Source organism: Amphiura filiformis, chromosome 12, assembly GCF_039555335.1.
Source record: "Amphiura filiformis chromosome 12, Afil_fr2py, whole genome shotgun sequence".
In the NCBI taxonomy this organism is placed as follows: domain Eukaryota; kingdom Metazoa; phylum Echinodermata; class Ophiuroidea; order Amphilepidida; family Amphiuridae; genus Amphiura; species Amphiura filiformis.
The window spans coordinates 1853755-1881568 of NC_092639.1; the positions used below are offsets into that span (position 1 = coordinate 1853755).

Consider the following 27814-nt stretch of genomic DNA (forward strand, 5'->3'; position numbering starts at 1 on the left):
CTAACCAATCAAAATAGTTCTTTGAGGCCAATAAATCGGCTAGTAGTGCCCATGGGGTTAAGGATCACATGACATTATAGTCTACAACCAAATGAGCCCATTCTATCAGATTATAAGTTCTCTATGTTTTATTAAATGCATACATGTACGTATATCACAGCAACAGTAATTTCTCATCTGTGTATTGCTTGACATTCAAGCTTAACATACAGATTGACCTTTCAAAGTACATTCTTAATTCACCAGGAAAGTATAGAAGTGCAACATATAGGTAAGTTACAATATAAAAACATTACATCTGTTTTGTAATGTCATTGGGTACAAGGTGTTCCACAAAATGTGCTGTTTCATTCAACTAATGTTTGTTTTCTGGTATACATAGTTTTTCAAATTTTAACTACTATGATAGTACAGTAGTAGATTTAAAAAACATCAGTCACAAAACTTGCTATTTGCAGAGCTGTGGTAGCTACTATGATGTTACAGTTTAATAAATGTTATTTATTATCATTTGTTTTTCAAACATAAAAGAGTAATGCAAACATAACATTGCATTGAACACTTCTAATAAGAGGACTTGGCACCAATACATTATTTAGTTTTGGATCATACTACAGCAATCAGCATCTTGATTTGTTAATTGGCATCCTGGTTGGTCTGAGATAGTCCTATTTCAAGATGTTAAATCACAACAAACTTTTGTCACATCATCCTCCCTTAAGGACCCATTCAGTGATCCCAGCGCAAGTGTAAAAAAATTAAAATTGTTTATAAATTGCTTAAAAGTGAAGGATAAGTCATTCAAATTGTCATTTGATATTTTTGAAATGAAAAATTTGGCAAAAAACAAAAAAAACAGCAGTACTGACGAAGTTGAAGCCCCATTCAAATACACGTAGCTAATTTAGATACTGTCATCAGCATCTAAATTACAGATTCGTGTAAAATGTCTTATTTTGTCTTAAATACACAGCTTTCAGCTGAACCACTCGCAGGCTATAATAGCACATCTATAACAATGACAAAGGTACCAAAATCTGAATTTTGATGATTTTTACAATCGTCCGGATGAGCAAATTACTGAATGGGCCTTTAATTTACATGCATTAGCATCAGTTTGCTGACTGCTTCTGATAACATACACAAGTACACATTTTGTTGAAAAGAAAGATAACGTTATTTGAGGATATCTGCTTTTCTCTAAGCTTTTGTCATTGTCTGGATGTTATAGATTGTAGAAGACTGAATGTGTCTGTTCTGTTATTACCTACTGTACTGGTGGCATTCATTGCACAATTTCTTTTTCTAACTACGGAGAAATATATTTGAGGTGTATAGCATTTATGTCTACTGTCGGCTGACACCTACTGGGAATCTCATTGGCGCTGATTACATTTTGAGCTCTTAAGATATTATTCAACGGGGATACATATAACTGTTGCATCAAAGGTGAGTGATACGAAATGAAAAAATAATAAATTTTACTTTTCAAATTTTTGTACTACTGGTACTCCCTATTCCAGAAAAATACAGTGCTATTGTTTTGTTTTAAATGAAACAACTAAATCCTAATCATTTAATAAGTTCTAACTGGCAATAAAACAAATTTTTATATTTTTGCAATGGGGGGGGAAATGGGTCAAAAACATGCAATTTTGCATATAGGTATAGTTAGATGTCCCAAAAATGTCCAAAAATGTCTCCAAACAATCTCTCCACAATCAAGGTATCGATAATATAGTATTAGATTCCCCAAAATGTTTCCCCAAAACTGGCTTCTAAAATTTAATCGGTACTGCATTTGGTTTTGATAAATGGGGACATTATTTCTCACTCAGCGTAATTTTTTAGTGGGCACACATTTTAATAAAAAAGACCATGAACATGTTTTTGAACCATTTTTGTTGTACTTAGGTTAGGCTAAATTTAAAATTAATATAAAAGGTGTTTTTTTTTGGATGGATCCCAAAAAAAAATTTCATTGGTAAAAATTACGTCAGTCATTATTAAAATAAAATATGCACCTTTTTGCAAAATCTGTTGGACATGATCAGATTTACAATACCAATTAGACAAAAGCTGAAGTAGACTTATTTTTTTCTTCACTGGTAAAACAATACAATAAATAAAATTTGAAAAAGTTTTTCAATTACATCAAATTAGACTGACAACAAAAATAACTTAGGCTAAATTTAAAATTAATATAAAAGGTTTGTTTTTTGATGGATTTCATTGGTTAAAATTATGTCAGTCATTATTAAAATAAAATATGCACCTTTTTGCAAAATCTGTTGGACATAATCAGATTTACAATACCAATATAATCCGGTGGCAGAGCAAGGTTAGATGGTTTTGCCAGTTAAAGTAGTTTTCTTTGCTGATTATTACTCTTTCAGTGGTACAAAATAAGATTTTGGGGGATGTAAAATGGTAACCCTTGGGCAAATAGAAATATTCAAGATGGCCGCTATTGATAATAAAAAAAGTATTTTGTGTAAATTAGTTGCCTTTTGGATGCTTTAGATATAAATTATGTACAGTTTTAAATGTGACACTCTCACAATTCAAGAAATTTAAAATGGCCGCTGTGTAACGTCATAAGCAAAAACTATTAGGTAAAGTTCTTTTGCCAGATTTTGTTTCTTACAATAATTAATGCACACTCTAGAATCAAGCAGATCCAGTTTGACATTTTACTTCTTCACAATCGCAAACAAAATTCCAAGATGGCCACCACCGATATGAAAGGTAGAAATATAACACATTTTGGAAAACATTTTCCAAGGGAGTGTGTTGAGTGACAGAAGTTTACACTACATTATCTCCACAACACCAATGGATCACCAATGTTATTATACCATTGCCAAAGAAACTTAGAAAGGTGACCTTTCTTTGATGACCAACTATAGACGCATATCACTCATGTCCATAGCTGCTATTCAAAAGTCTACAAAACGGTCCTTTTAAAACAAATCCGGCCTCATGTAGACCCCTTGCTGAGAAGCAACCAGGCTGGTTTCAGACGTCCAGGACACAGCTGCGCACAGCAGATTCATATACAGAGAAGAATTATGGGAAGCTCCCCTTGACAGTTACCTTCGTTGACTTCAAGAAGGCCTTCGATTCCAGTAACAGAACAGTAATGTTCTCAATATTGTGTCACTACGGCATTCCAAGCACTTTGGTCAGTGTCATAAAGGTAATATACAGTAACTCCAGCAGTGCAGTTATGGTTGACGGGGGCATCTCTGAACCCTTCGATGTAACAACATGAGTCCTGCAAGGCAATGTATTGGCTCCCTTTCTCTTTATTATCATTGTTGACTATTTGGGAAAAGCGTCAGGACCAGACTCCGGAGCTGTGACCTGTCCTCGTCGATCAAGAAGATATCCTGCCAAAGTGCTAAATGACCTGGACTTTTCTGATGATATCGCTCTCCTTGAGTCTTCCACCCCATGTGCCAAGCCCAGTCTTAGCTCTCCAGGACCGCAAATGCCGCAGCAGACCTTACGACTTATAATCAGCGCACCCAAAGCAGAGTATATGACCATCAACTGTCAACCCCAGCCTCCTCTCCAAGTGTACGGAAATCCCATTAAGCATGTAACCGACTTCAGATACCTAGGCTCCATGATGGGGTCCAGTGCTAGTGACCTAAAGAGACGGAAATATTTTGTTTGGACAGCCTTCTGGATATTAGAGCAACTGTGGAAAAGTCCTACCATCCCAATTTGCACCAAGGTTAAACTGTTTTCACACAACCTACGTCACAGTTTTATTATACGGCTGTGAGTCGTGGGTTATCTCTAAGGATATGGAAAATAAAATCAACTCATTTGGCACATCCTGCTACCATATTATGCTGAATATCAAGAGAGCAGAGTACCAAATTTTACCATCTACAATCTGACAGAGACAGCGCCACTTGTTGAGAAAGCCAGGACTCATCAACTGAAATTTGCAGGGTATATACTCCGCTTGACGATGAGCCAGTAAAAGGGTATGCATTGTATGTCCCAACTCATGGCAAGAGGAAACCCGGACGGCAACGAACCTTGTTCTGGAAATACATCCAGTGTCTTTTGGGGATATGGACAGCATGCTGAGTCAAGGTCAACTATCAGTAATGGCTCAAGACCGATGTAGCTGAAGGAAACTTGTAGTCGCCTGCTCCGCAGCCAAAGGATGATGAAGATAATGATGTATTCTATTGCTAAAATGCTTTGAAAGACAAGTAAAACTTTATGCACATGGTTAAGAATGTAGTTATTATGTTAAATAACAAGAAACATATGTATGAGTATGATATGCTATGCAAACCATTCAATATGTTAAGAAAAATCAGTTACAGTGAGCATACATTTCACGACTCACAGGACGCTATTATGGCAATTTGGGACCACTGAAGCATGTCAGTTCATAATCCACATGCATATATTACATATTGAGTCAAAACTACCAATGGGCTATTCCAGAAATTAACGGCACCTACCCTATAGAAGACTTGGGATTCCCAAAATAAAATTTTTTTGATTTACGAGGTCAGATGTGTCAAATTTGTCTTCTATAGGGTATGTACCTTTTATTTCTGTAATAGCCCATACAGAGCAGGGTCACGTGACACAAAACTTTGGACGCTCTGACAGGTTGCATATCAATCTTCTGTCACAGTTCAATAACAGAGATTCGAGAGTGATGCTAAAGCAGCAGGCAGAGTTGGGGGTATGAGGCTATTATTGAGTTAGTTTCAACATTCTAATAAAGTTTGGTTATTTCTTCATCATATAGGCCTTAATTTAGACAAAATTAGGATTAGGGTTAGGGTTAGGGTTATTAGAAGGATAATGGTTAGGTTTGGGTTCGGATTAGCGTATACGAAATCATTTACGTGGAGTAAGTTATTAAGCATATATAAAGATTTTAAAAAACGAGTTTGAAGAAAATTTATCTTCGAGTCCCAATTTTTTTTCTTGAGAAAAAGGCAGTTTTGTGATTTTTCTTCCATAGATGACAATGTTAAAACTATTTTTGTTTTTATCCGTTTGTCAAAATGGAGACTCGGATGGCTTTCAAAATAGAGTACCACGTGCCCACGGATATGATGATTGATATAAAAAAGTTTGAAATTGACAACCAAAATCAGAAATATTTTTCATTTTATACCAAGAGAGATTTTCCAATTCAGAACAAAATATTTGATGTGCATTTTACGAAAAATGTCAATTTTAAGCTGTTGAAATCCAAAACGGAAACAAATTTCGTTCCTTCAGGTTGCAAGAGATACGATGTGCATAGAAATGGTCAAAGAGTGTGCTTTTCTAGCACTTTGGAGAAAATCATATTTTCAAATTAATGCAGATATCCCGTTTTTTCGGTTGCGTAGGTCTATACATTTTTAAACATTGGATATTGATAAACTAATGATTGATGATCGATAATTGATTATCGATAATCGATAATTGATTATCGATAATCAATTATCGATAATCGATAATTAATTAGCCATAATTAATTCCACGCACAACCCCCCCCCCATACCCCAGAAGGAAATCATCCTTAGCGATTCCCAGTTTTGTCGGTTGCGTAGGCCTATATATTTTTGTTAAATGATTGATTATCGATTATTGATTATCTATAATCAATAATTGATTATCGATAATCAATACCCCCTCACCCCCCCAGTATCCACAAGGATATCATCCTTAGCCATTTGAACATGAGAGTCTGTTTCATCATTTGCGTGTTAGGGTTTAGAATTTAACTGAACGTTGATAACTGATTGATCATTGATTATCGGTTATCGACTATCTATAATTATATCTCCTCCCCCACCCACACCAACTCAAACACTACTTAACTATGGCATCTACTAGCGTGGTCGGAAATGGTTCTGCATTATGAAATTTTTTTGGGGGGGGGGGAATAATGGGCTATTCCAGAAATTAACGGCACCTACCCTATAGAAGACTTGGGATTCCCAAAATAAAATTTTTTTGATTTACGAGGTCAGATGTGTCAAATTTGTCTTCTATAGGGTATGTACCTTTTATTTCTGTAATAGCCCAATAATACGCACTAAAAACACTATAATTATTTGTTTTGTCACTAAAAAAATCATTTGAATGCTATTTCAGAGTAAGTGTCGCAGCCATTTTGAATACCTCGAATTGTCCAAGGGTGATGATTTTACACCCCCTAGAATCTTATTCTACACCACTCAAAGATCATTATCAGCAACAAAAAAACCACCAAATTTTAACTGCCCAAAACACTATGATACCTTTTGTCACTAAAACATCATTTGAATGCTACATGTATTTCAGAGTTTCGTGTCGACCATCTTGAATATCTCGGATTACCCAAGGATGACGATTTGACACCCCCTAGAATCTTATTCAAAACCACTCAAAGATCATTTATCAGCAAAAAAACAAACTTTAACTGTCTAAAACACTATAGTTATTTAGTACCATACCTTTTGTCACTAAAACACCATTTGAATGTTATTTCTGAGTTATGTGGTGGCCATCTTGAATATCTCGGATTGCCCAATGGTGACGATTTTACATCCCACAGAATCTTTTTCTACACCACTCAAAGATCAATAATCAGCAAAAAAACAAACTGCCAAAACCATCTAACCCCCAAAATATGGTGTTTGCAGCCGGACTAATAAGACAAAAGCTGAAGTATACTCATTTTTTGTTCACTGATAAAACAATAAAATAAATACAAATATTTTGCTTAAATAAAATAAAACAATTTAATAATAATAACTAATAACTAATGAAGTAAATAAATAAATTCAATTACATCAAATTAGACTGACAAGCAGTGTTCGAAATAAGCACTTAAATTCTCTTGCCCTCTTGTCCAAAAATCACTGGGGACAACCATATTGAGCTATGTACTTATCCCTTGGACAACCACTATATTTTACATCTAAAATCATGATTTATACAATATAGGCCTAAAACTTGCAATTAAATGTTGACTTTTGACTTCATGTTTGATTGTAATTTGTATCCTTAAGCGAGATCTATAGACCACACTGCTAGCACATAGTATTATAATATGATGTGATGTCCACTTGTTCAGCATGTCCAGTTCTGAATATTTTTAATTAACCATTTCACTGAGTTACCCAATGCATGGCAGTGCTTTAGATCCGCATGATCAGAATGGCAAATTTTGAAGCTTGCACAGGTTTAGCAATTTGTGGCTACGGATTTTCCAGAACAAAAGACATCAAACAAATTTGATTTTTTTTTGCACTCAAAAATAAAAATATGACTAATTTTGGGAACAACTAAAATGTTTTGAGGACAAGCAGAATTTATGCTTTAGTTATCCTCAAGACAACCTCCATATTTTCCTTATTTTGGACACTGCTGACAACAAAAATAATACAATGAATAGCATCAGGATATCCAACTCTCTTCTATGATCGTCTTATGGAAGTTTAACACATAAAAATCACCAATACAGACTTATAAAGGGACTGATATAATAGCATCTGACTACAATAAAAAGAATACTATAGCAAACAAGTTTAAATTAATACCTGTCCCAGAAGGATGAGAAAGGCCAATTTCTTTTTGGGGATATATTATCCTGTCTTTTTTGGACTTATGCTTTATACCATGGGATCCACTGCCAAAATCCTCATGTCTCAGTGCAAGCAACAGCCAAGTTCAAACTTGTGCTTGGAGATGGGAATATGCAAACCCTGGAAAAGTGCAGGATATGATATAAGAAAAAATGTCTACATTATAACTAAAGACTATTAGACTTGTTAAAAGTGCAGTAGTGCAGAAATTGGACTAGGACTAAGGAAACATTTCACTAACATTTACGACTCATCTTAGGTCCTATATATAAACCAATCCCCAAACCATCATAAATCTTCCATGTGGGACTTCACAGACCACTTTCATACTAATTCATGGTGATGAGAAAATGCGGTACCCAAGAATGGTGTATGATAGGATATGTTAATCTATGAAAAACCTTCACATGGTGACATTTTCAAGTTTTGAATTTTGTAGACAAAAAACATTTTAGAACATCTGCTGAAGACGCTAGTCGGACTAGTGAAAACGTTCCAGGTGAGCGAAAAATAGTGTAGTGTTGAAGTTAAAACTTTAATTCATTTTATCTACCACTACGTATGAATATCCACTCGTATATATTTTAGAACTCTTTTTAGAACTCTTCATTTTGTACCTGTGACATCAAAAGTTATGAGCAAAGAAGGATTGAAACAATCATGCATCTTGTTCCCTGAAAGGGAAGAAGGTGCGCATAGGCACAGGATGCAAGGAGAGTTAAAGGGAGGGGGGGGGGAGCGGAGGGGAGTGGATAGGTTGTGAAAGTCCATTCAGCAAATGGCAAAATGACAGATGAGTTACTGTAGAAAATGTCCAGAGTGAGTGAATTGCATAACACAGTAAATAATAATTATGCCCCATAAAATGGTTTACTTAATGCTCTGCGTGCTATCCATGCGCCTCCATGGAAAAAGTTCAAGTTTTGAAATATTTTCGTAAAATATCAAGAGCTATCTTAAGAACAACTGAATCAATACTAGGCTTGTTTGAACTCATTTTAATGCATTTTTCATGCTGATTCCAAATATGGTCATGAAAATTTACAGTTCTGAATTTTTTTAATTTCTAAAACATTTTTGAAACTTGTCGTCTGCAGTCGACACCCGCGTGAAGAGAGTTAAGCACCAAGGGCAGTAATTAGGTTAATACAGAACTCACCTTTCAGAAATTAGCTACATGTATTTGAATGGGAATTCAACTAAATTGTTAATACAGCTGTTTTCCTTGTTTTTTTGCCAAATTTTTCATTCCAAAAATACTAACTTGAAATAAAACTAAACATAACTTATCCTTCCTTTTTTTTCACTTTTGTTGGGATCACTGAATGGGCCTTTAAATAACATTATGTTAGAATGTCTTGCACCAAATTTCCAAGTTATGAAAACACTTTAACCCCTTCTGTGCATGTAGACCCTTTACATAACCCAACATTTTGTCGGGTGCATTACATAGTGACGGATGTTGGACTCTGCCAGAAAAAAGTTTTGAGTTAGACGCGATCAAAGTGTATGCCAATTTGTGATCAACCATAGCAGAACACTAACAAGTAAAATCGTCCAAAAGTTGCTGTATTGTGAAAAACTAGTATCTAAAGTATCTTGAAACATCTATCACATGAAGAATTATTTGCTATTAAATGAGTAAAATAATTGCAAAGTTATATGTCAGTATGTAAAAACGTGAAAAAGTGCCTCCCGAACATCCGTCACTATGTCGTGCGCCGATGTTGTGCACGTTAATCTCGTTTGACATGTTGATCTATGAGGATCCGTCACACATCCGTCAGTATGTCTTGCACATAAAAATTAGATCAAGGAAAGACTTCAAAGCATCCGTCAGTTCTTTACGTTTATTCTAAAACGCTTTTTCATGATAAAACCGACTCGCCACGAGTGCCCACGACAAGCATTACATATTTTATTTGATTATTTACTCCCGATCTTACTAGTTCTCACTCTCATGATATAGCTAGTCACACAAGCTGTAACTTCTTTTTACAAAGCATCATTGATTGTATTTAGTTTTTACCAATTTACACTGTATTATCTGTCAACTTGGAACCGCTTCTAAACATCTTTTGATCATCTTTCAATAACCTACTCATTAAAAATGATCATATTTTTATTTATTATTACTTTACCATCCCTTTTATATTGGAAAGTTATGAATTTGTGTCTGTAAGCAATTGTCGAAGCTACTTGAACCATTAAAAATTTATTAAAATGATATTTTATTAAAATAATGATCCATTGAAATATCACCTCTTCATAAACGTTTTTGTTTTATACCCAGTTATCAATATCAGCCAAGAAGACATACATACATATAAGAATTTATATTGCGCTTTATCATAAAATACCAAAGCGCATTACAAGAGACTTAAGCTACAATAGACTTACGCTACAAAAACATGCAAATGGAATATAAACAAAAACAAAATCACATAGTTTTCAATGGACATTTTGTATACTTAGATTGAAAAATAATGTTTTTACATAGTGACGGATGCTGGAGATCATCATCATCATCATCAGTCGGCTGCGGAGCAGGCGACTACAAGCTTTCTCCAACTAATGCGATCTTGGGCAAGCGAAACAATTTTGTTTGGCTGCAGCATCCCTTCAGTATCTCCCAGGAGGTGCTGGACATACTGTAAGTACAGTGTCTTGTGGTCGTCCCGGTTTCCTCTTCCCATGTGGTGGAATATAAAGCGCATATTCTTTCACAGGCTCGCCATCTTCAAGACGCAGTATATGGCCGAGAAATTTGAGTTGATGAATCTTGACTCTGGCAACCAGTGGAGTGGTGTTGGTCAGGTTGTAGATGGTTTCGTTTGGAATCCGATCCACACGCTTGATGTTTAACATGACTCTGTAGCAAGATGTTGCAAATGCATTGATCTTGTTTTCCATGTCCTTGGTAATTACCCATGACTCTCGCACCGTACAGAAAGACAGTAACACACGTTGTCTGAAACAGCTTGATTTTGGTTTCGATTGGCAGGGACGGGCTTCTCCAAAGGCGTTCCAGTTTCCAGAAAGCTGCCCAGGCTAGTGCTTTTCTTCTTTTTAGGTCTCCAACACTAGAGCCCATCTTGGAACCCAAATACCTGAAGTCTGTGACATGGTTGATGGTACTACCATAGACTTCAAGTGCTGGTTAGGCGTTACAGTTTGCAGTCATATATTCTGTCTTAGGTGCGCTGATTACAAGGCCTAGATCTGCTGCTGCAGTTGCAGTCCTAGTAAGCTGTGACTGGGCCCGGTCTATGGAAGATTCCAGCAGGGCAATATCATCAGCAAAATCCAGGTCATTCAGCATCTTGGCAGGATACCTGGCTGGAGATACGCCAAATAATTTAGTTGTTTATCCGAGTAAATGGTGCTTTACATAGTGATGGATCTTAGATACGTCACTTTGTAAAACGTTGGGTAATGTCAGATATCAACATACGTCAATTGCATAATTAATTAACTAATTAATTATGCAAACTTGAGCTTCAATTCTTGGTAATATTACACTACTCACTATTTAAAATACATTGGCCAATTTTCATAAAAATGACAAAAATCAACATCCGTCACTATGTAACGCACGGTATGCACCTGACGATTTAAACATTTTACATGTTTTGTTTTTGCTGGGATGACATGGTGCAGGTATTGCAAAATTGGAAATGTTGTACTTTTAGAATTCAAAATGGCCTTTGTTCCAATTTTTCTGTTAAAAGGACCTTACTTTCGAAAATAAAGCTGCTTGCGGCCTTTAGAAGTTCACAAGTACATCATTGAACCTTGTCAATGTACCATGGTGAAGCATATTGATTTTTTTGTTTTGCCTCCTTTCTAACAACGGTACCAGTAGAGGACCAAATGATAAAGACACTGATCTGCTACAGACCACAGTAATTTGTTATGCTTCCGAGTTATGGGTATGTGATGATGGTCATCGAGCACTTAGAAGAGGCCAAAGTCTCCACTCCTTACACGCTTGATAACCAATGGGTCCACCATCTTCTTGTCATGGTTGGTGATCAGACAAACAATCATTGTTTAACAGTTCTGTTTTTACGCTTGTACTCCGACTAAATCATGGCTCACTATTTCATGATATTGGAAATAATTTTTTTTATCTTTGCAGACCTACAGCAAGATGATCCTATCAGTTGTATTCCTGGCAATTGCCATCATCTCATCTTTGGGATACACTCAAAGTCAACAAAATCAACCTGAAAATAACTGCAATACTTGCTGTCAAGGCCCAGGGGGTATACCAGGCATCCCAGGGACAGCTGGACATAATGGACTTGCAGGACACGGACGGGACGGGATGAAAGGAGACAGAGGCGAGTCTGGTATGAATATCAAGGGAGATAAAGGAGAGACAGGATTTGGACAAGTGGGTCTTCCTGGACCACAAGGACTGAGAGGAGAGAAAGGAGACCTCGGAGTAGGCCTTCCTGGAAAGACTGGACCAAGGGGACTTCTGGGTCCAGTTGGAATTCAAGGCATACCTGGAGGGCCTGGGGCAGTTGGGCAAAAAGGACAGAAAGGTGACAATGGACAAAGTAGAAAATCTGCATTCACTGCCGTTAAAACCAGCACCCAAACTGGCAATGCAAATGATGTGCTCGAATTTGACACAACTTCTGTAAACATCAATGAACATTTCAGTCTTGCAACCAACAAGTTTACTTGTGTTTTCCCAGGAACCTATGTGTTCATGTATTCCATTCTTATATATCACCCCACTGAAGTACACATAAATCTAGTCAAAAATGGGAACCTTGTTGTGACCGCCCACACCCGTACTGGTGGATTCAGTAATGATGCTGATGCAGCAAGTAATTCTGCAATATTGAATTTGCAGAGTGGAGACCAGGTTTGGCTTAAGTTTCAATATGGTGGCAGGCAAGTTTTAGGTAATAGATACAGCAGCTTCTCTGGTTTCTTACTTTATGAAATCTAATGATGATTTAATAGACCAGACTTCATTCATATTTATATCTCTTTACACTAACATTTGCCACCAAGTAGATCCAATCAGGTGTTGTACACCTTGTAGATGAAAATGCATCTATCATTTGCCAACCAAAAAAAATGTCAGCCCGAATTGTGAGTCAAATTATCAAGCACAAGCATTTTAATTGATGTATTAATTAATGGCATCTAGATTCACTATTGATGAGTGTTAGTATTATCGGATTTCATAGATTACAGGTATGTGTCAGCCTTTATAGGTTAGTGCATATGAGTGCAGGGGTGTGTCGTGGTGTGGGGGTGGGTATAAAAGGCCTAATGTCACTGCCAAAATAATGCAAATCAAATTTTGTACCATTCTAGTAGAATAAGGCAGAATTCAATGCAGTGCAAATTTGATGTTACTTATTAGCACACTTCAGTGTAATTTAACCCAATCTTATATGATTTATCAGAATTTGACACAATTTTCTCACAACATTTGCTGTGATCTAAACAAATTTAGCACATGTACATTAAAACATCCTAACTCATAAACCACATATTTTTCTAATAAAGATACTTCGTGATGTTTTCATACACTCTTAGATAGCGAGAACCAATCAGAGTAAACGTTAGAAAAATGCAAAACATGCATTGATTGTGTATATATGCACGGGCACGCACTCCGCATACTACGCGCAGTGCTTTTGGACGCGTTCATTTTTCTTGTGGGTTGATGCGTTTATATTTGCTTATAATTTCCAACATTTTTAGTGCCAATTTTATTATAAAAATAGCAAAAATCATGTATTTTTTTCTTGTGTATGAAATAGGTTCCCCCCGGGGCTTGTGCATTATTAGACACATCAACATCTCAGTACGCATGCATTATTTTGTACAATTTCACTCCCAACAAGTGATATGCATTTATTAACCTATAAAAGTTTTCTGGAACATTCCTTTAAGGGCAGGATATGGAGATAATCTTTTAAATATTTCCTTCCATATTTTCTTCATTTACAAATCTCTATTTCACTCTTTCCTACTATAAAATCACATGGCTCAGGAGAGTTAAAGCAAATTAGCGGGAAAATATAAGTCCAGCATGCGTGACCGCAAAATTTGTGAAAACGAGTGGGCTTCACATTGTGTGACACAGCCCACACCTGTGCATAGAGCCAATGCAGTCATCCTCTCCCCTTACTCTGCCCTAAGGTGAGTTACGTGAAAACATTTATGTCATCTAAACTCAACATTTACTTATATTAAGATTCCTCGACTTTTGTGAATAATTAAAAAGTTATGGCACTTTTACTAAATGCATTCTTGAGAGTGCACATCCCCCTTAAGAAAAGAAAAATTCCACCTAAATTCCGAAAATGGGTTCAACCAGGAAGCTTTGCTTTAAAATGGCCTTATTTTATTACATAACATTTCCTAGCATACCACTATGACATCATTTTCATGCTTTTGTTTGCTGTGAGAAAAGAAATAAATCTAGTTACCTGTAATTCACTGATTTCCAGATCCTTTCTTTTATCGCCTTCCCTGAGGTCAATGACCTTCTCAAAGTAGCGTGTTAGTAGCGTTCTTGCATCATCTGTTGATAATGAGTTGAATCTTCCTGCTAGCATCACCTCACTCTGAAAATCGAAACAAATCATGGCAATTTCAAAGATTAATGTTGAATAAGTTTTAAAATGTTGAATGTGAACTTTGGAAGTTCTTTGTATGTACAACCATATGAAGTCCCCTTCTCTTCCCTCTCACTGGTGGCCCCATTTTACTTCTACTGTCATCCAATGATCTTCTCAAACAATGTAATAATTTCAGATAACATCTCAGCGACAGATACTGTTTGACAGGATGTCATTATTTCCCCAAAAATTTTTTCCCAAAAATTTCAAGTGATTTAAATCACATGATTGTTTTTTTCAAAACAATCAATGATTTAAATCAATTTTTTAATTTTTTACCATTTTTGATCAATGTAACTTAATTTCTTTCTTAAATTGATCGTTTTACTTCACTCCTAATGCTTTTATTTTACAACTTTTGGATACAATTTAATTACCTCTATGATGTCATTTTACCAATCTTTATTACCATGATTTTACCAAATTTACTCATAAATTTTACCACATTTTGATTTTGATAGGATTGGACATATGTTTAGGATTGGACATATGTCTAGCATTCCACTGGCCTCTTTTGACTTCATCATAGGTTGTAGCAGTTCTCTTGGAATTAAAAAAAATATCGATTTACATAAAAAAAATCTGATTTAAATAAAAAAGATTTTTTTTAAATCAGCAACCCTGTTAAAAAACTAGTCCAATTACACAGCCGTGACAACGTGACTGTGTCTTTTTTCTTACAGGTTCTTTCTTCTTTCTTTCTTTCTTTCTGTCAACCATTACATTTGCTCTAGCACTCACATGCTTACATCGATTTTGACCTAACTTGGTCACAATGATCACTGACCGTGCCCCTACATGTCACATGAAACTTGTGGGGTCAAAGGTCACGCAGGGGTCATAGGGGTCAAAAACGTGATTTCAACTAAAAATGCATCTTCTCCCACATATAACATAGGACAGTGATGTCACTTGCACACGTGCATTGTCATTACCCAGTGTCTATGGGGTGTACACAGATTTGGGGTCAAAGGTCATTAAGGGGTCACTTCCGGTATAAAACGAAAAACCTTCAAATTTTTTTATTAGCTCAGTAAAACATGGGACAGTAACGGTATGTTCACATATGATCTGCAGTCACCTAATGTATATGTGGTATTATTTTTATTTGGGGTCAAAGCTCATTAACGGGTCACTTCCGGTATAAAAAGAAATACCTTTAAAATGCATCTTCCACAGATTATGTAGGACAGTGACGCCACTTGCACACATGCATTGTTATTACCCAGTGTCTATGGGGTGTACACAGATTTGGGGTCAAAAGGTCATTAGGGGTCACTTCGTATAAAACGAAATACCTTCAAAATTTTCTATTAGCTAAGAAAAACGTAGCACAGTAACGGTATGTTCACACATGCATTATGGTTACCCAGTTTATATGTGGTATTATTTTATTTGGGGTCAAAGATCATTAAGACTAATAAGAGGTCATTTCCGGTATAAAACGAAATACCTTTAAAATGCTTCTTCTTCCACAAATTACGTAGGACAATGACGCCACTTGCACACAGGCATTGTTATAACACAGTGTCTATATGGTGTACACACACTTGGGGTCAAAGGTCAGAAAGGGGTCACTTCCGGTATAAAACGATATACCTTCAAAATGCCCCTTCTGCCACATAAAGCATAGCAAAGTGATGCCACGTGGACACATGCATTGACATTAGCCAATGTGTATGGGGTTTTCATATATTTAGGGGTCAAAGGTGATTAAGGAGTCACAACACGGCTGTGTTCGTGGTCTTAGACCACAGCTAAGTCTAGTTCTTTCTTTCTTTCTTTCTTCTTTCTGTCAACCATTACATTTGCTCTAGCACTCACATGCTTACATCGATTTTGACCTAACTTGGTCACAATGATCATTGACCGTGCCCCTACACGTCACATGAAACTTGTGGGGTCGAGAAGGTCACGCAGGGGTCATAGGGGTCAAAACGTGATTTCAACTAAAATGCATCTTCTCCTACAGATTACGTACGACAGTGACACCACTTGCACACATGCATTGTTATTAACCAGTGTCTATATGATGTACACAGATTTGGGGTCAAAGGTCATTAAGGGGTCACTTCCGGTATAAAACGAAAAACCTTCACAAATTTTTATTAGCTAAGTAAAACATAGCGCAGTAACGGTATGTTCACATATGATCTGCAGTTACCCAATGTATATGTGGTATTTTTTAATTGGGGTCAAAGCTCATTAAGGGGTCACTTCCGGTATAAAAGAAATACCTTTAAAATGCATCTTCTTCCACAAATTATGTGGGACAGAGATGCCACTTGCACACATGCATTGTTATTACCCAGTGTCTATGGGGTGTACACAGATTTGGGGTCAAATGTCATTAAGGGGCCACTTCCGGTATAAATTGAAATATCTTCAAAAAAAATTATTAGCTAAGAAAAACATAGGAGAGTAATGGTATGTTCACACATGAATTGTGTTTAACCAATGTATATATGATATTTTTTTATTTGGGGTCAAAGGTCATGAAGGGGTCATTTCGGTATAAAACGAAATACCTTTAAAATGCATCTTCTCCCACAAATTACTCAGGACAGTGATGCCACTTACACACATGCATTGTTATTACCCAGTGTTTATGGGGGTGTACACAGATTTGGGGTCAAAGGTCATTAAGGGGCCACTTCCGGTCTGAGACGAAAAACTTTCAAAATGCCCCTTCTGCCACAAATAACATGGCAAAATAATGCCACGTGCACGCATACATTGACATTAGCCAATGCCTATGGGGTTTTCATATATTTTGGGGTCAAAGGTCATTAAGAGGTCACAACACGGCTGTGTTCGTGGTCTTAGACCACAGCTAAGTCTAGTTTAATTTGTTACTGAATTTAGTAGCTTAAATAGGTCTAGATAGACCAAGTACCTGAGTCAGTTCAGTTGAGCGTAGTTCCTTTTGTCTGTGAACAATGGCATCATTCTTGAATTCAATGGCTGCTTCCAATGCGTCTATCCCTTCATCAAGCTCTATTAACCTGTAATATAACAATGAGAATGATTAGAAAACTAAAAGAAGAGACAACCATTTAAGTTTCAAATAACAGGGAGAATCTGTTCTTGTAAAGATTTAGGTCAAAAAAACAAAAAAAGGCTTGTGTCAATCAAAGATGATTCCTGTCAATTTTCTTGTTCTACTAGCTATAGATAGATGCTTTAAAGGGGCATTTTGTGATCCACAGCCTCATCCTCCCCCACTTTATTCCACTGGAAACCTCTTGTAGATTTATTTGTTAAGCAAAAATGTTGTCAAATTTGAATTATGTTCTGGCGTACCAGAACAAAATTACAACACAGTGGCTTATGGAGCAATGTAATATACATAATCATGCATAACTCGCAAACGCAAAATCGGAATCAACTAACATTTTGGAAGTTAGCTTCTTTTTTTTGCGGATATCTACTGAAAACTGTCATGAAAAGAGGATGTTAGGATCACAAAATGATTCCTACAACTCTTCATTTGCAGGAATTGAGATTTAACCCTGTGCAAGATATACAAAACAAACATTTATTGATGCATATTGATAATTATTATTCTAAAGAGCAGTAAATTAATTTGCAAAAAATAGAGTAAGCCAGTAATGCAGTTCACAGGACAAACACAACCAGTTCGCAAAAGGATATCGATCGATGAATCAGCTTGATGCTCTGATAATGGAATTACATCAACTCTAAAAACCTCATAAAAATGCCCCGCTCTTTGTGACTGCTTACTGGCATTAACATGACTATTTCTATTGTTCAACAAATGACTACTATTGCTTGATCACATTACCTGTTCTGACATTTCTTTATGCCAAGTCATCATTTAAAGGAGGATTTTGTGATCCTTGCATCCTCTCCTCTTTTTATGACATTTGTCAGTAGATATCCACAAAAAAATCTTATTCCCAAAATTTCAGTTGATTCCGATTTTGCATTATGCGAGTTATGCATGACTATGTGTATTACACTGCTCCATAGGCCACTGTTGTAATTTCGTTCTGGTGTACCAGAACGTAATTCAAGCTTTTCATGAAGAAGAGACATGAACTTAGGGAAGGTTTTTTATTTTTTGAAATTGCGTCTCTTTTTTGAAATATTGAAAAAAACATGTGAAAAAAGCCATTTTGTCACTCTATTAAGCTAAAAATTGCACATAATGGTGTATATTTTTGTCTAAAACAAATATTTTGAAAAATTGAAAAAACCTTCCCTAGACTTTGATGTACTCTAAAGTATAGTGCAAAAAGTTTACCCTTTGCTTGCATATTTTTCGAGTTATCTTGTCACAAAAATCGCATAATATTGTCAAAAGTGAACTCAGAGAAATCGATGTTTTAGTAAAAAAATGTCAAAATTATGCACAAAACGTCCCTAAATTTTAAAACGGTAAGACTTTCACACTTTTAAAAGCTGTATCTGGTGCATGGTCTAAATATGCATCTTTTTGCACCAATGAATCTATAATCTCTGCTTTTAGTGCGCCAAAATTCAAAATAATTAAAAATTCTAAGTGGCATTTTGACAGCAAATTTTTGTTTTGTTTACACCACATTTGCTGGCGTTAACAGCATACCGAATGCGCCTTTGACTGCGTTGGACATACGCAGCAGAGTTGTGTCGCGTCACGCGACGCGAATCGCTGCTAGCGTAATCACAATATTTCGCATTCGCAAGCATTTCTGAATCATTATTTCCCGCCAATTTACTAATCTGTCTTGAGCCATGTGACTTTTTAGAGTTGAAAAGAGTGAAATAAATCAAGCAAAAATACGAATAAATATTAGCAAGTTGTATTTTATCAGTTTCAAGTGAAAGAATACATCTTAGTGTTGATAAATATCAAAAAATCTCAAATTCGGTCGTGGACGAATGTGTCTTCCATTACTCTGGCCTTAAGGGCAGAGTAATGGGAGAGAACATGGACCTTTTCGAGCTTCATTATTTCTGAATTGTATGTCCAAAGTATATAAAACTATACATTTTTGGAAAGGAAATGAGTCAAGGAATCACATGGTGACGTCAGATTTGTTCAAAAATCTCAAGTTTTTGAAAAAATCACAAAAATTCACTTTTTACCCCAATTTTTTGTGACAACTTAGAAAAAATCCGTTCGAGTAAAAAAAAAAATCAGTTAGCTTTTCACAAAGAAGAGACATGAACTTAGGGAAGGTTTTTTTTTTTTTTTGAAATTTGTCTCTTTTTGAAATATTGAAAAAACATGTGAAAAAAGCCATTTTGTCACTCTATTAAGCTAAAAATTGCACATAATGGAGTATATTTTTGTTTAAAACAATTATTTTGAAAAAATGAAAAAACCTTCCCTAGACTTTGATGTACTGTAAAGGATAGTGCAAAAAGTTTACCCTTTGCTTGCATATTTTTGAGTTATCTTGTCACAAAAATCGCGCATAATATTGTCAAAAGTGAACTCTGAGAAATCGATGTTTTAGTAAAAAAATGTCAAAATTATGCACAAAACGTCCTTAAATTTTAAAACGGTAAGACTTTCACACTTGTAAAAGCTGTATCTGGCGCATGGTCTAAATATGCATCTTTTTGCACCAATGAATCTATAATCTCTGCTTTTAGTGCGCCAAAATTCAAAATAATTAAAAAATCTAAGTGGCATTTTGACTGCAAATTTTTGTTTTGTTTACACCACATTTGCTAGCGTTAACAACATACCGAATGCGTCTTGACTGCGTTGGACATACGCACAGAGTTGCGCCGCGTCACGCGACGCGAATCGCGCGCGTAATATATAATATTTCGCATTCGCGCATTTCTGACTCATTATTTCCCGCCAATTTACTAAGCTGTCTTGAGCCATGTGACTTTTTAGAGTTGAAAAGAGTGAAATAAATCAAGTAAGTTGTATTTTATCAGTTTCAAGTGAAAGAATACATCTAAGTGTTGATAAATATCAAAAAATCTCAAATTCGGTCGTGGACGAATGTGTCTTCCATTACTCTGGCCTTAAGATGTCATCACTATTAATATTATCGTCATCATTAGCTTTATTCATTGTCATTACTAAACCAACCACCTCACCTTCTATGTTAATGTTATGATAATCATCATCATCCTCACCATCATAAATTAATATCATTATTGTATTCTGTAATAATAAAACAAAAGCCTCACCTTCTTTCTTCTCTTGGAGACAACATATTTCCCTGTTGCAGTTTATCATCCAATATTGCTCTTTGTCTGTGTAAGTGATCTCTGTATAAGATGAAACATTAATCCAGTTACATTAGACAATAGTTTCTAGAAACTACAAATCATTATATGGACAGTGATGCCAACACCATGCCTTGGGCGCACAATTGGGCTACTTGGTGATCACTTGCTGCTCTTCAAAAAAACTATGCCACTCCTTGCCTAAAATTTGGCTATTTTGCAAGTGTCAGGCTACAGCAATAATTTGATTTTTCTTTCAATTTAGTCAAATTATAAAGGATTTCAGCCTCTTGCTAAAGCTCTAAATTGCAATGACATTGGGTGTTGTGACCATTTATTGATCGGTCAATGAACTTCCCATTAAGTACCGGAAGTTTTAGTCAGTGATTTTCCGCCTAATTGGGTGCATGAGTCATATTCTAAATATAGGTAAAAGTGCCCAAATTTTCCGGTATAGGGCACTTTTTTGGAATCCTAAAGACTGGACTACTTGGGAGTCATTCATAATGACCTGGCAACCCAATTCCACACACCTCAGCACTGAAAAGATTCAGCAACACTGTATATGGGTTCAGATCAATGAATGGGGGAAGGTACACTCATAATCAACCATGTCTTTGCATATTCCTATGTAGGAGAATATAGTGGCTCCCTTGATTATTTTGATAGGTCTTTTGAAAACTGCTATATTTTGTGTGTTGGGATGGGTCAGTGCTTGAGTGCAAACAAGGATACACACAAGACTTCTCACATTTAAAGGCCCATTCAGTGATTTGCTCATCCGGACTATCATAAAAATCATAAAATTTTAGATTTTGGTACCTTTGTCATTGTCATAGATGTGCTAGCATAGCCTGCGAGTGGTTCACCCGAAAGTCGTGTATTTAAAACAAAATAAGACATTTTACACAAATCTGTAATTTAGATACTGACAGTATCTAAATTCGCTTGATGTATTTGAATGGGGCTTCAGCTTCGTCAGTACTGCTGTTTTCTTCGTTTATTTGGCAAATTTGTCATTTCAAAAATACCAAATAACAATTTGAATGACTTATCCTTCACTTTTAAGCAATTTATAAACAATTTTAATTTTTTTTACACTTGCGCTGGGATCACTGAATGGGTCTTTAAGTAGTGGCTGTACCTGCACTGTCCTCAGTCTCGCGGAATTCTGCAGTAGGTTGCAACCAAATGCATTTTACAGATACAACCTCTATTACACACAAAAAATCTGCCATTGTGGGGTTTGGTATGCCAGTTAAACGTTGATTCAGATGTCCTTGTTTTGACAGCAATACACAAGGTGCATGATTACCAGGGCAGACAGGTAGGTGGGTGTGGGTGTGTACATAAGGGGTGTTTGTGGGTGTGTGGGGGTGTGTGTGTGAGTATGTATGTCTGTCTTAATGTGTATTCAGTTACTCACCTTTCTTTCTTCAGACCTTTGATTTCTTCTTTTAGAGGTCCTCTTTGAGATTCCATACTAGCCCTCAATACATTAGTTTTAGCTTCTATCTCTCTTTCCACACTCTCTATACGAGATGATAAGCCTGTTATATCCTGTGGAAATATAAAGCAATGTAAAGGAATATATATCTCAATTTTTCTTCGTTCTTTATTTCAACAAATTAAAGCGGACTTAAAGATGGGTGACCTGATCCATAGCCTCATCCCCCCCCCCCACTTTTTCTATCAAAATGAAGATCAGAATGGCATCAGAAGAAAGTTCATATTTTTCTCATAATCCTAGTGAAATTTTAGTTTAGGCCTAAATTATATTCCGTTTGGATGTTATGAATGAAAAAGAGATAGCACCATCCCCAATTGTGGTATACCACAATGGGCCATCATGAAAAATATTTTTACTTGTAATATCAAAACGGCTAGTGCAATTTACCTCAAAACTTAGGAATTGGATTATTTTGGTACAAGCCTCAATGTGAGGTACAAAACACAATACGAAAAAATCTAGCATGAAAATTACGGCCGAAAAATTTGAAGTATGTCTAATCTTGTGTTGAGATCAAAAGTTTAAAATCATAAATTACGAAAAAATGTGACCACCTACCTTTAAGGGGGTACTATACCCGTGGCAAATTTTGTGCCTATTTTTGCATTTTTCTCAAAAATTATAGCGCATTGGTGACAAGTAAGACATGTATATTATAGGGGCAAGGACTACAACTACTGCACTGAAAATTCAGCAACTCAAAGTAGTTATTGATTTATTGATCAAATATTGGTTTTCCCTCATTTTTGACTGTAACTCCACAGCTGTTTACTGTGTTGTAATAAAATTTCCAGCGCAGTAGTTGTAGTCCTTGCCCCTATAATGTACATATCTTACTAGTCACCAATACACTATAATTTTGAGAAAAATGCAAAAATAGGCAAAAAATTGGGTAGGGGTGTAGTACCCCCTTAAGTAAAACTAAATCATGTGGTGGGGAGGTCAAAAAGGGTTCATTATATTCAAACAGTCATTATATTCTAGATGAAATGAATTTGTTTTTGGAGTATCTGAGGAGCCCAAATCGATTTCACTCACCTTACTTAGTACTTGGCTTGACCTTAGTTTCTTAATTTCAATCTGTCCTTTTTGTCGTTGTAGGGCTTCTTTTTTGGCAAGAATTTCTTCACGTTTAGCTAGTTCTTCCTCTAATTCTGTCATTTTTCTTTTCCTAGTTAGCACCTTTTCTACCTCACTGTCCAGCCACCGTCGTTGCTCTTCCATTTTGGATACTTCGTCCCCTTCTGGACCTGTGGATGAGGCACTGCCCTGACGCAGCTTCCGCTTTGCTGATGCCACCTGAGTGATTAAAAACAAAGTTTCAGATCTTAGAACTTACTGGACGAACTTTATAAATGATATCTGTGGGGATTCTATGTTACAATAAAGTTTCTTCCAAGGACATTTGTAAGGTCTTCTGATATAGGCCCTCAGAAAACTAGCATGCTTTCAAGTTTACATCCTCAGATGTACAGTAAAACAAATACAAACACACAAGCACACACCCCCCACACCCCCTAACACACAGGCACATACATGTACATACAAATGAATGAGAGGACTTATTATATTACAACACAGTTAGAGGCACAGACTAACAGAAATAAATGTTATGTCTCAAAGCCCCTGGCAGTTTCAAAAACAAATGTGGAATGGGTTTTGGGTTGTTTTTTTAAAAGATTTCTTTTAACACTTAATTTTAAATTAAGATATCATTTGCGAGTGTTCAAAGTATGCAGCAGAAAATTGTGGTTCATTAGAAGTACATAAAAAAATTATATCAAAAACGAACTTGCGCATGGAATTTGAGACATAACATTTATTTTTTTAGCCTGATGATGTAGAGACACTGACCTCTTCCGTTTTCCTTTTGAGTATCTTCTGCTGATGCTCATTACGAATCTCCAATTCTTTGATACGTTGATGATCTTTCTGCATTTCACGCTGAAACAAGAACACAAGAATTCAAACTAAGTGAATAAAACCTCCTGCTTGTGACAAGGCAAGTCTCTCACAATTTATTCATGACAATGATCCATAACATAAGAGATACACTGGGTCACTTCAATTTTTTTATGATACATAGCAATGTTTTAGCTTGTTTTTTACATTTTGTATCCTCTTGCAGAGATGAGAAATAAAATAAAAGTAGACATAAAAAGCTATTCTCAAATACCACATTGGCATTTATATGGAATTTCTCGAGTGTAACCAGCCCCTTGGTAAACTAAATTACAAAATATTTTGGTATGATGACAGATATATAGTATGATCAGCTCGTAATTGGCGGGTCTTATAACATGGCAGATTAATATCAATATAATTTATTTTGAGAATTGTCTTGTGACATCTCGCCACAAATCACAAATTATCAATTCAAGCCCTATACTTTGTCTACTTTATTTAACATGCACAATATAGACCATACAAGTCATCTATAATAGCACTCTTAATGTGGGTCTACTTTTCGGTGTTGTGGGAAAAGCCTAACAATTCCCACCTGTTACAAGCTGATCAAACTATAGAGATATGCAGCCATTTTGCCAGCAAAATAGATTTCAGTTTTGACTTCCTTAAATGCAAATCAAACCTTAACCCCAACATTGCCAAATCCAATAAAATCTACTAAGGAAAACCAGTGTGCATGCATGTATCCCATGTGATGCCATGACACAATCACCCTAAGTCATATGCTGGCTGGGCCAACGAAACCTCTATGGCTACAGGTCGGTGATCTTGGGGTGTTAGGGTTAAGAGTTTTTCACACCAACAATTTCACAAGTTCAATTCAAGGAGAAAAGTGAACAATATCAAAAAAAAATTACCTGTGTATGAAGGTAGCCCTATATTATTATTATTATTATTATTAAAGCACATTTCTATAGCGCTCTACAAATAACATAGCGCTTTTGTTCCAAAACAAAACAAAATTTGAAAAAAAAAAAAAAAAAAAAAACAACAACAACAACAACAACAAATTACACATTAGGAAAAAGGTATGTCTTCAGAAGCCGCTTAAAAGCAGCCGCAAATTCCGCGTCTCTGACATAAACAGGGAGCTTTTTCCAGTGCTGGGGCCCGAAAACGGTGAAACAGCAATCCCCGGCTCTTTTGTTGGAGCGCACTGTATAGAGCCTTGTTTTGTCAGATGATGAGCGAAGCCTGTGACTGCTTCTAGATGAATCAGGATGATTATAAAGCGTGACAAGATCTTGTAAATATATACTAAACACACAACAGAATACGGAAGTAATAAATGTACCATTTATTTCAGAGTGCTCTATTATTACTTACAGAATGTATTAGGAAAGTTTGGAATCAAATTTAGTAGCAGGGTCAGGTATTTTAATCACAACTTGCATACCCTATCAAAATATTGATAAGTTGTTCTTGGGTGTCAAAATTAAATGACTGTATGTAAATTAAATGACTAAATGACTTTAAGCTGAAAAAAAAACACCTTGTGATTGTGATGGACTATTACTTATACCTCTAGCTTAGCCTTGCGTTCTGCCTCATCTTTAAGTCTTTGTTGTAAGAGTTCTTGATGTTGTTTCATCCTCCCAACTGCAGCCTCCAATTCAGATATCTTTTTCTCACTCTGTCCTTGGGCTTTCATTGTTTTTCCCATTTCCTAAAACATAAGAGAAGATAAAAAATATAAAAATAAATTAAAACTATATCAGCACTGTTGTCCCTTTTCTTACATATACATCAACAATAACTCCGAAACAAACAGTGCAAATTAGAACAACTACATGTAATCCATACACATATTTTTTTATTTTAATGATGGCTACCAATTACACAAATAACTGAATCCAGTCTTGATAAACACTTGGTAAATGCTCGTCACTTCGATCTGGGCAAGTTGCTCCTCCCGCTGGCTCAAAAATACAAGGATAAAATTGACCAACATTGTGCATCTTCCTTACTGTTGGCTGGTTTTGGTCCATATTATCTTAATATTAGGCCAGTTTAGTATTATAAAAATGCAATTTTAACATACTTTTGTCCCAATAAAGTCATTTTGTCGACAAGTCGGCGGGACTTTTTTCTGGCCTGTTACGCCAACTTCAGCTTACCTGTTGTTTTCTTTCTAAAGACTTGACCTTTGACCTAGCAGCGACCATTTTCTTTTTATAGTCTCCTTCCATCTTGGCCTTATCTTGGGCTGACAGTTCATGCAAGGCTTGCTGAGCATCTTTTAACTCACCCCTAGCTTGCTCTGCTTCCTGCAACAACAAACAAAATGACCAAATTTTGATTGTCATACAAAATACTTTCTCTTATATTAATTTCCAGCTGTTGTTACTAATGTAAGCTAAAATGATCAGATCATAGAAGTTTGATAATTGATGATTTGCCCACACCCCATAATTTTGTATTGAAACTATATCAAAATTTATGTCAAACAAGTGCAGAAGTGGCTTTGCAACTCAGTAGATAATAATGATGACTTAATTTCAAGCCTGGTTTGATGTTTCATGGGAAAATGTGCAAATAATCAAACATTTGATTAATTTATAGTGGTCCTAATCGCTATTTTAAAATTGTTGGTTGACCTTTAAAGGGGCTGGTAATGTGTCCTATTAGCTTTTGGAAGTTTTTTTTTATGTTCTTTTCAAAATCAGTGTGAAAAGTGATACATCAAGATTTTTAGAAATGTAAATATTTAACTCTCAGTTTAACAAGTCCTGTGGTTCTTGAGAAATGGATTAAAATATGGGTAAAGACTTGCACTTTTTGACCTGAACTCAAGAAACTTAAAAATCTACAGAAATGAGAGTGCATTATTTGAATTCATTCATATATTTTTTTCTTAACCCCATGAGAACTACCTGCCGATTGGCCAAAATGAATATTGTGTCCAATTTTGAACCAATCAAGGAGGGTATTAATAAAATCATCTGCAATTGCAAGTTTCACCATAAATAGTTTAAAACCTAGTCATAATTGGCAATTGAAATGATTGTCACATATTTTGAAGACTTTACCTTTTCTAATCTTTTGATCCTCTCAGAATATTTCCTATTCATGGCTTCAGATTCTTTGCCAGTCTTCACAAGTTCACGAATCAGCTCTTCCTTCAATCTGAAATCAAATCAATAAACAAATAAATACCACACCTTGTCGACAACCAATTTAGTTTATATACATAATTATGATCATATAACAAGTATTATTTCACGGGTGACTATCTTTGGAATTAAGAGTGCTCAAAACCATTACAGGTGAGCGTAGAAATAAATGTCAAAGTACAGACCTCTGAAAAGACAATCGTAAGTGAGAGTATGCCGTGAAACTATTTCCAGAGGTCTGTACTTTGAAATTTATTAATTATGATCATAAGTATTTCCTGTTGCATCAAGATAGTACCCACAGCAATAATCAAAACCTTGCACAAATTAATGATGTCCTATAATGCTTGAGTTAGTTTTGCACCTTCAAACATCTCAAAAGTTAGTAAAATATTAGGAAATAGGAAATAGGATTTCTTTTCTCAGATGTACTTCTACTTCTTCTGTACTCGGTAGGATCCACATGCGGATGTATAGCCCCCCAGGGTATAGCCGAGGGACTTCTTTGTCCACAAGCTGTGCAAGGGTGAGTGTGCCAGTGCATATAATACAGTGTGGAAGTAAAAAACCAACAGCTGCAGCCACAGCTCCCCTGAAAGTCTCAACAGACGGTGAGACTAGGATAGTGCCGGGAAGTAAGTTCCACCATGTGACTGTACGAGGAAGGAAGGAGTTGGCGTACAATTGAATTCTGGCTGGAAGAAGCTGGTATTTGCTGGGATGGTAGGCTTTGGTGTTAGTTGGAAGAGCTGGAGA

The 27814-nt window shown here is 35.9% G+C and overlaps 2 protein-coding genes across 3 annotated transcripts in view; one reads left to right on the forward strand and one right to left on the reverse strand.

Annotated features, from left to right (window-relative positions):
- The window catches only part of LOC140165633 (kinesin-like protein KIF27), a 78741-nt gene that overhangs the window by 12945 nt on the left and 37982 nt on the right, over window positions 1-27814 (reverse strand). For both annotated transcript variants that reach the window (XM_072188923.1, XM_072188921.1), the window contains 9 exons: window positions 26975-27071; window positions 26063-26212; window positions 25468-25611; window positions 23832-23921; window positions 23016-23276; window positions 21894-22027; window positions 20429-20509; window positions 17166-17274; window positions 14078-14215 (listed from right to left, as the gene is read on the reverse strand). In XM_072188923.1, coding sequence (XP_072045024.1) covers window positions 14078-14215; window positions 17166-17274; window positions 20429-20509; window positions 21894-22027; window positions 23016-23276; window positions 23832-23921; window positions 25468-25611; window positions 26063-26212; window positions 26975-27071 — 1204 coding nt within the window. The remainder of the gene's footprint in view (window positions 1-14077; window positions 14216-17165; window positions 17275-20428; window positions 20510-21893; window positions 22028-23015; window positions 23277-23831; window positions 23922-25467; window positions 25612-26062; window positions 26213-26974; window positions 27072-27814) is intronic.
- LOC140165640 (uncharacterized) lies at window positions 1166-12890 on the forward strand. Its single transcript, XM_072188933.1, has 2 exons — window positions 1166-1449; window positions 11752-12890. Exon 2 carries the CDS (start codon window positions 11764-11766, stop codon window positions 12577-12579), a length of 816 nt encoding a protein of 271 aa, XP_072045034.1. The 5' UTR covers window positions 1166-1449; window positions 11752-11763; the 3' UTR covers window positions 12580-12890.

Bases quoted from the DNA above. Each gene is read 5' to 3' on its own strand.
- LOC140165640 (XM_072188933.1), top strand. From the start codon at position 11,764: ATGATCCTATCAGTTGTATTCCTGGCAATTGCCATCATCTCATCTTTG.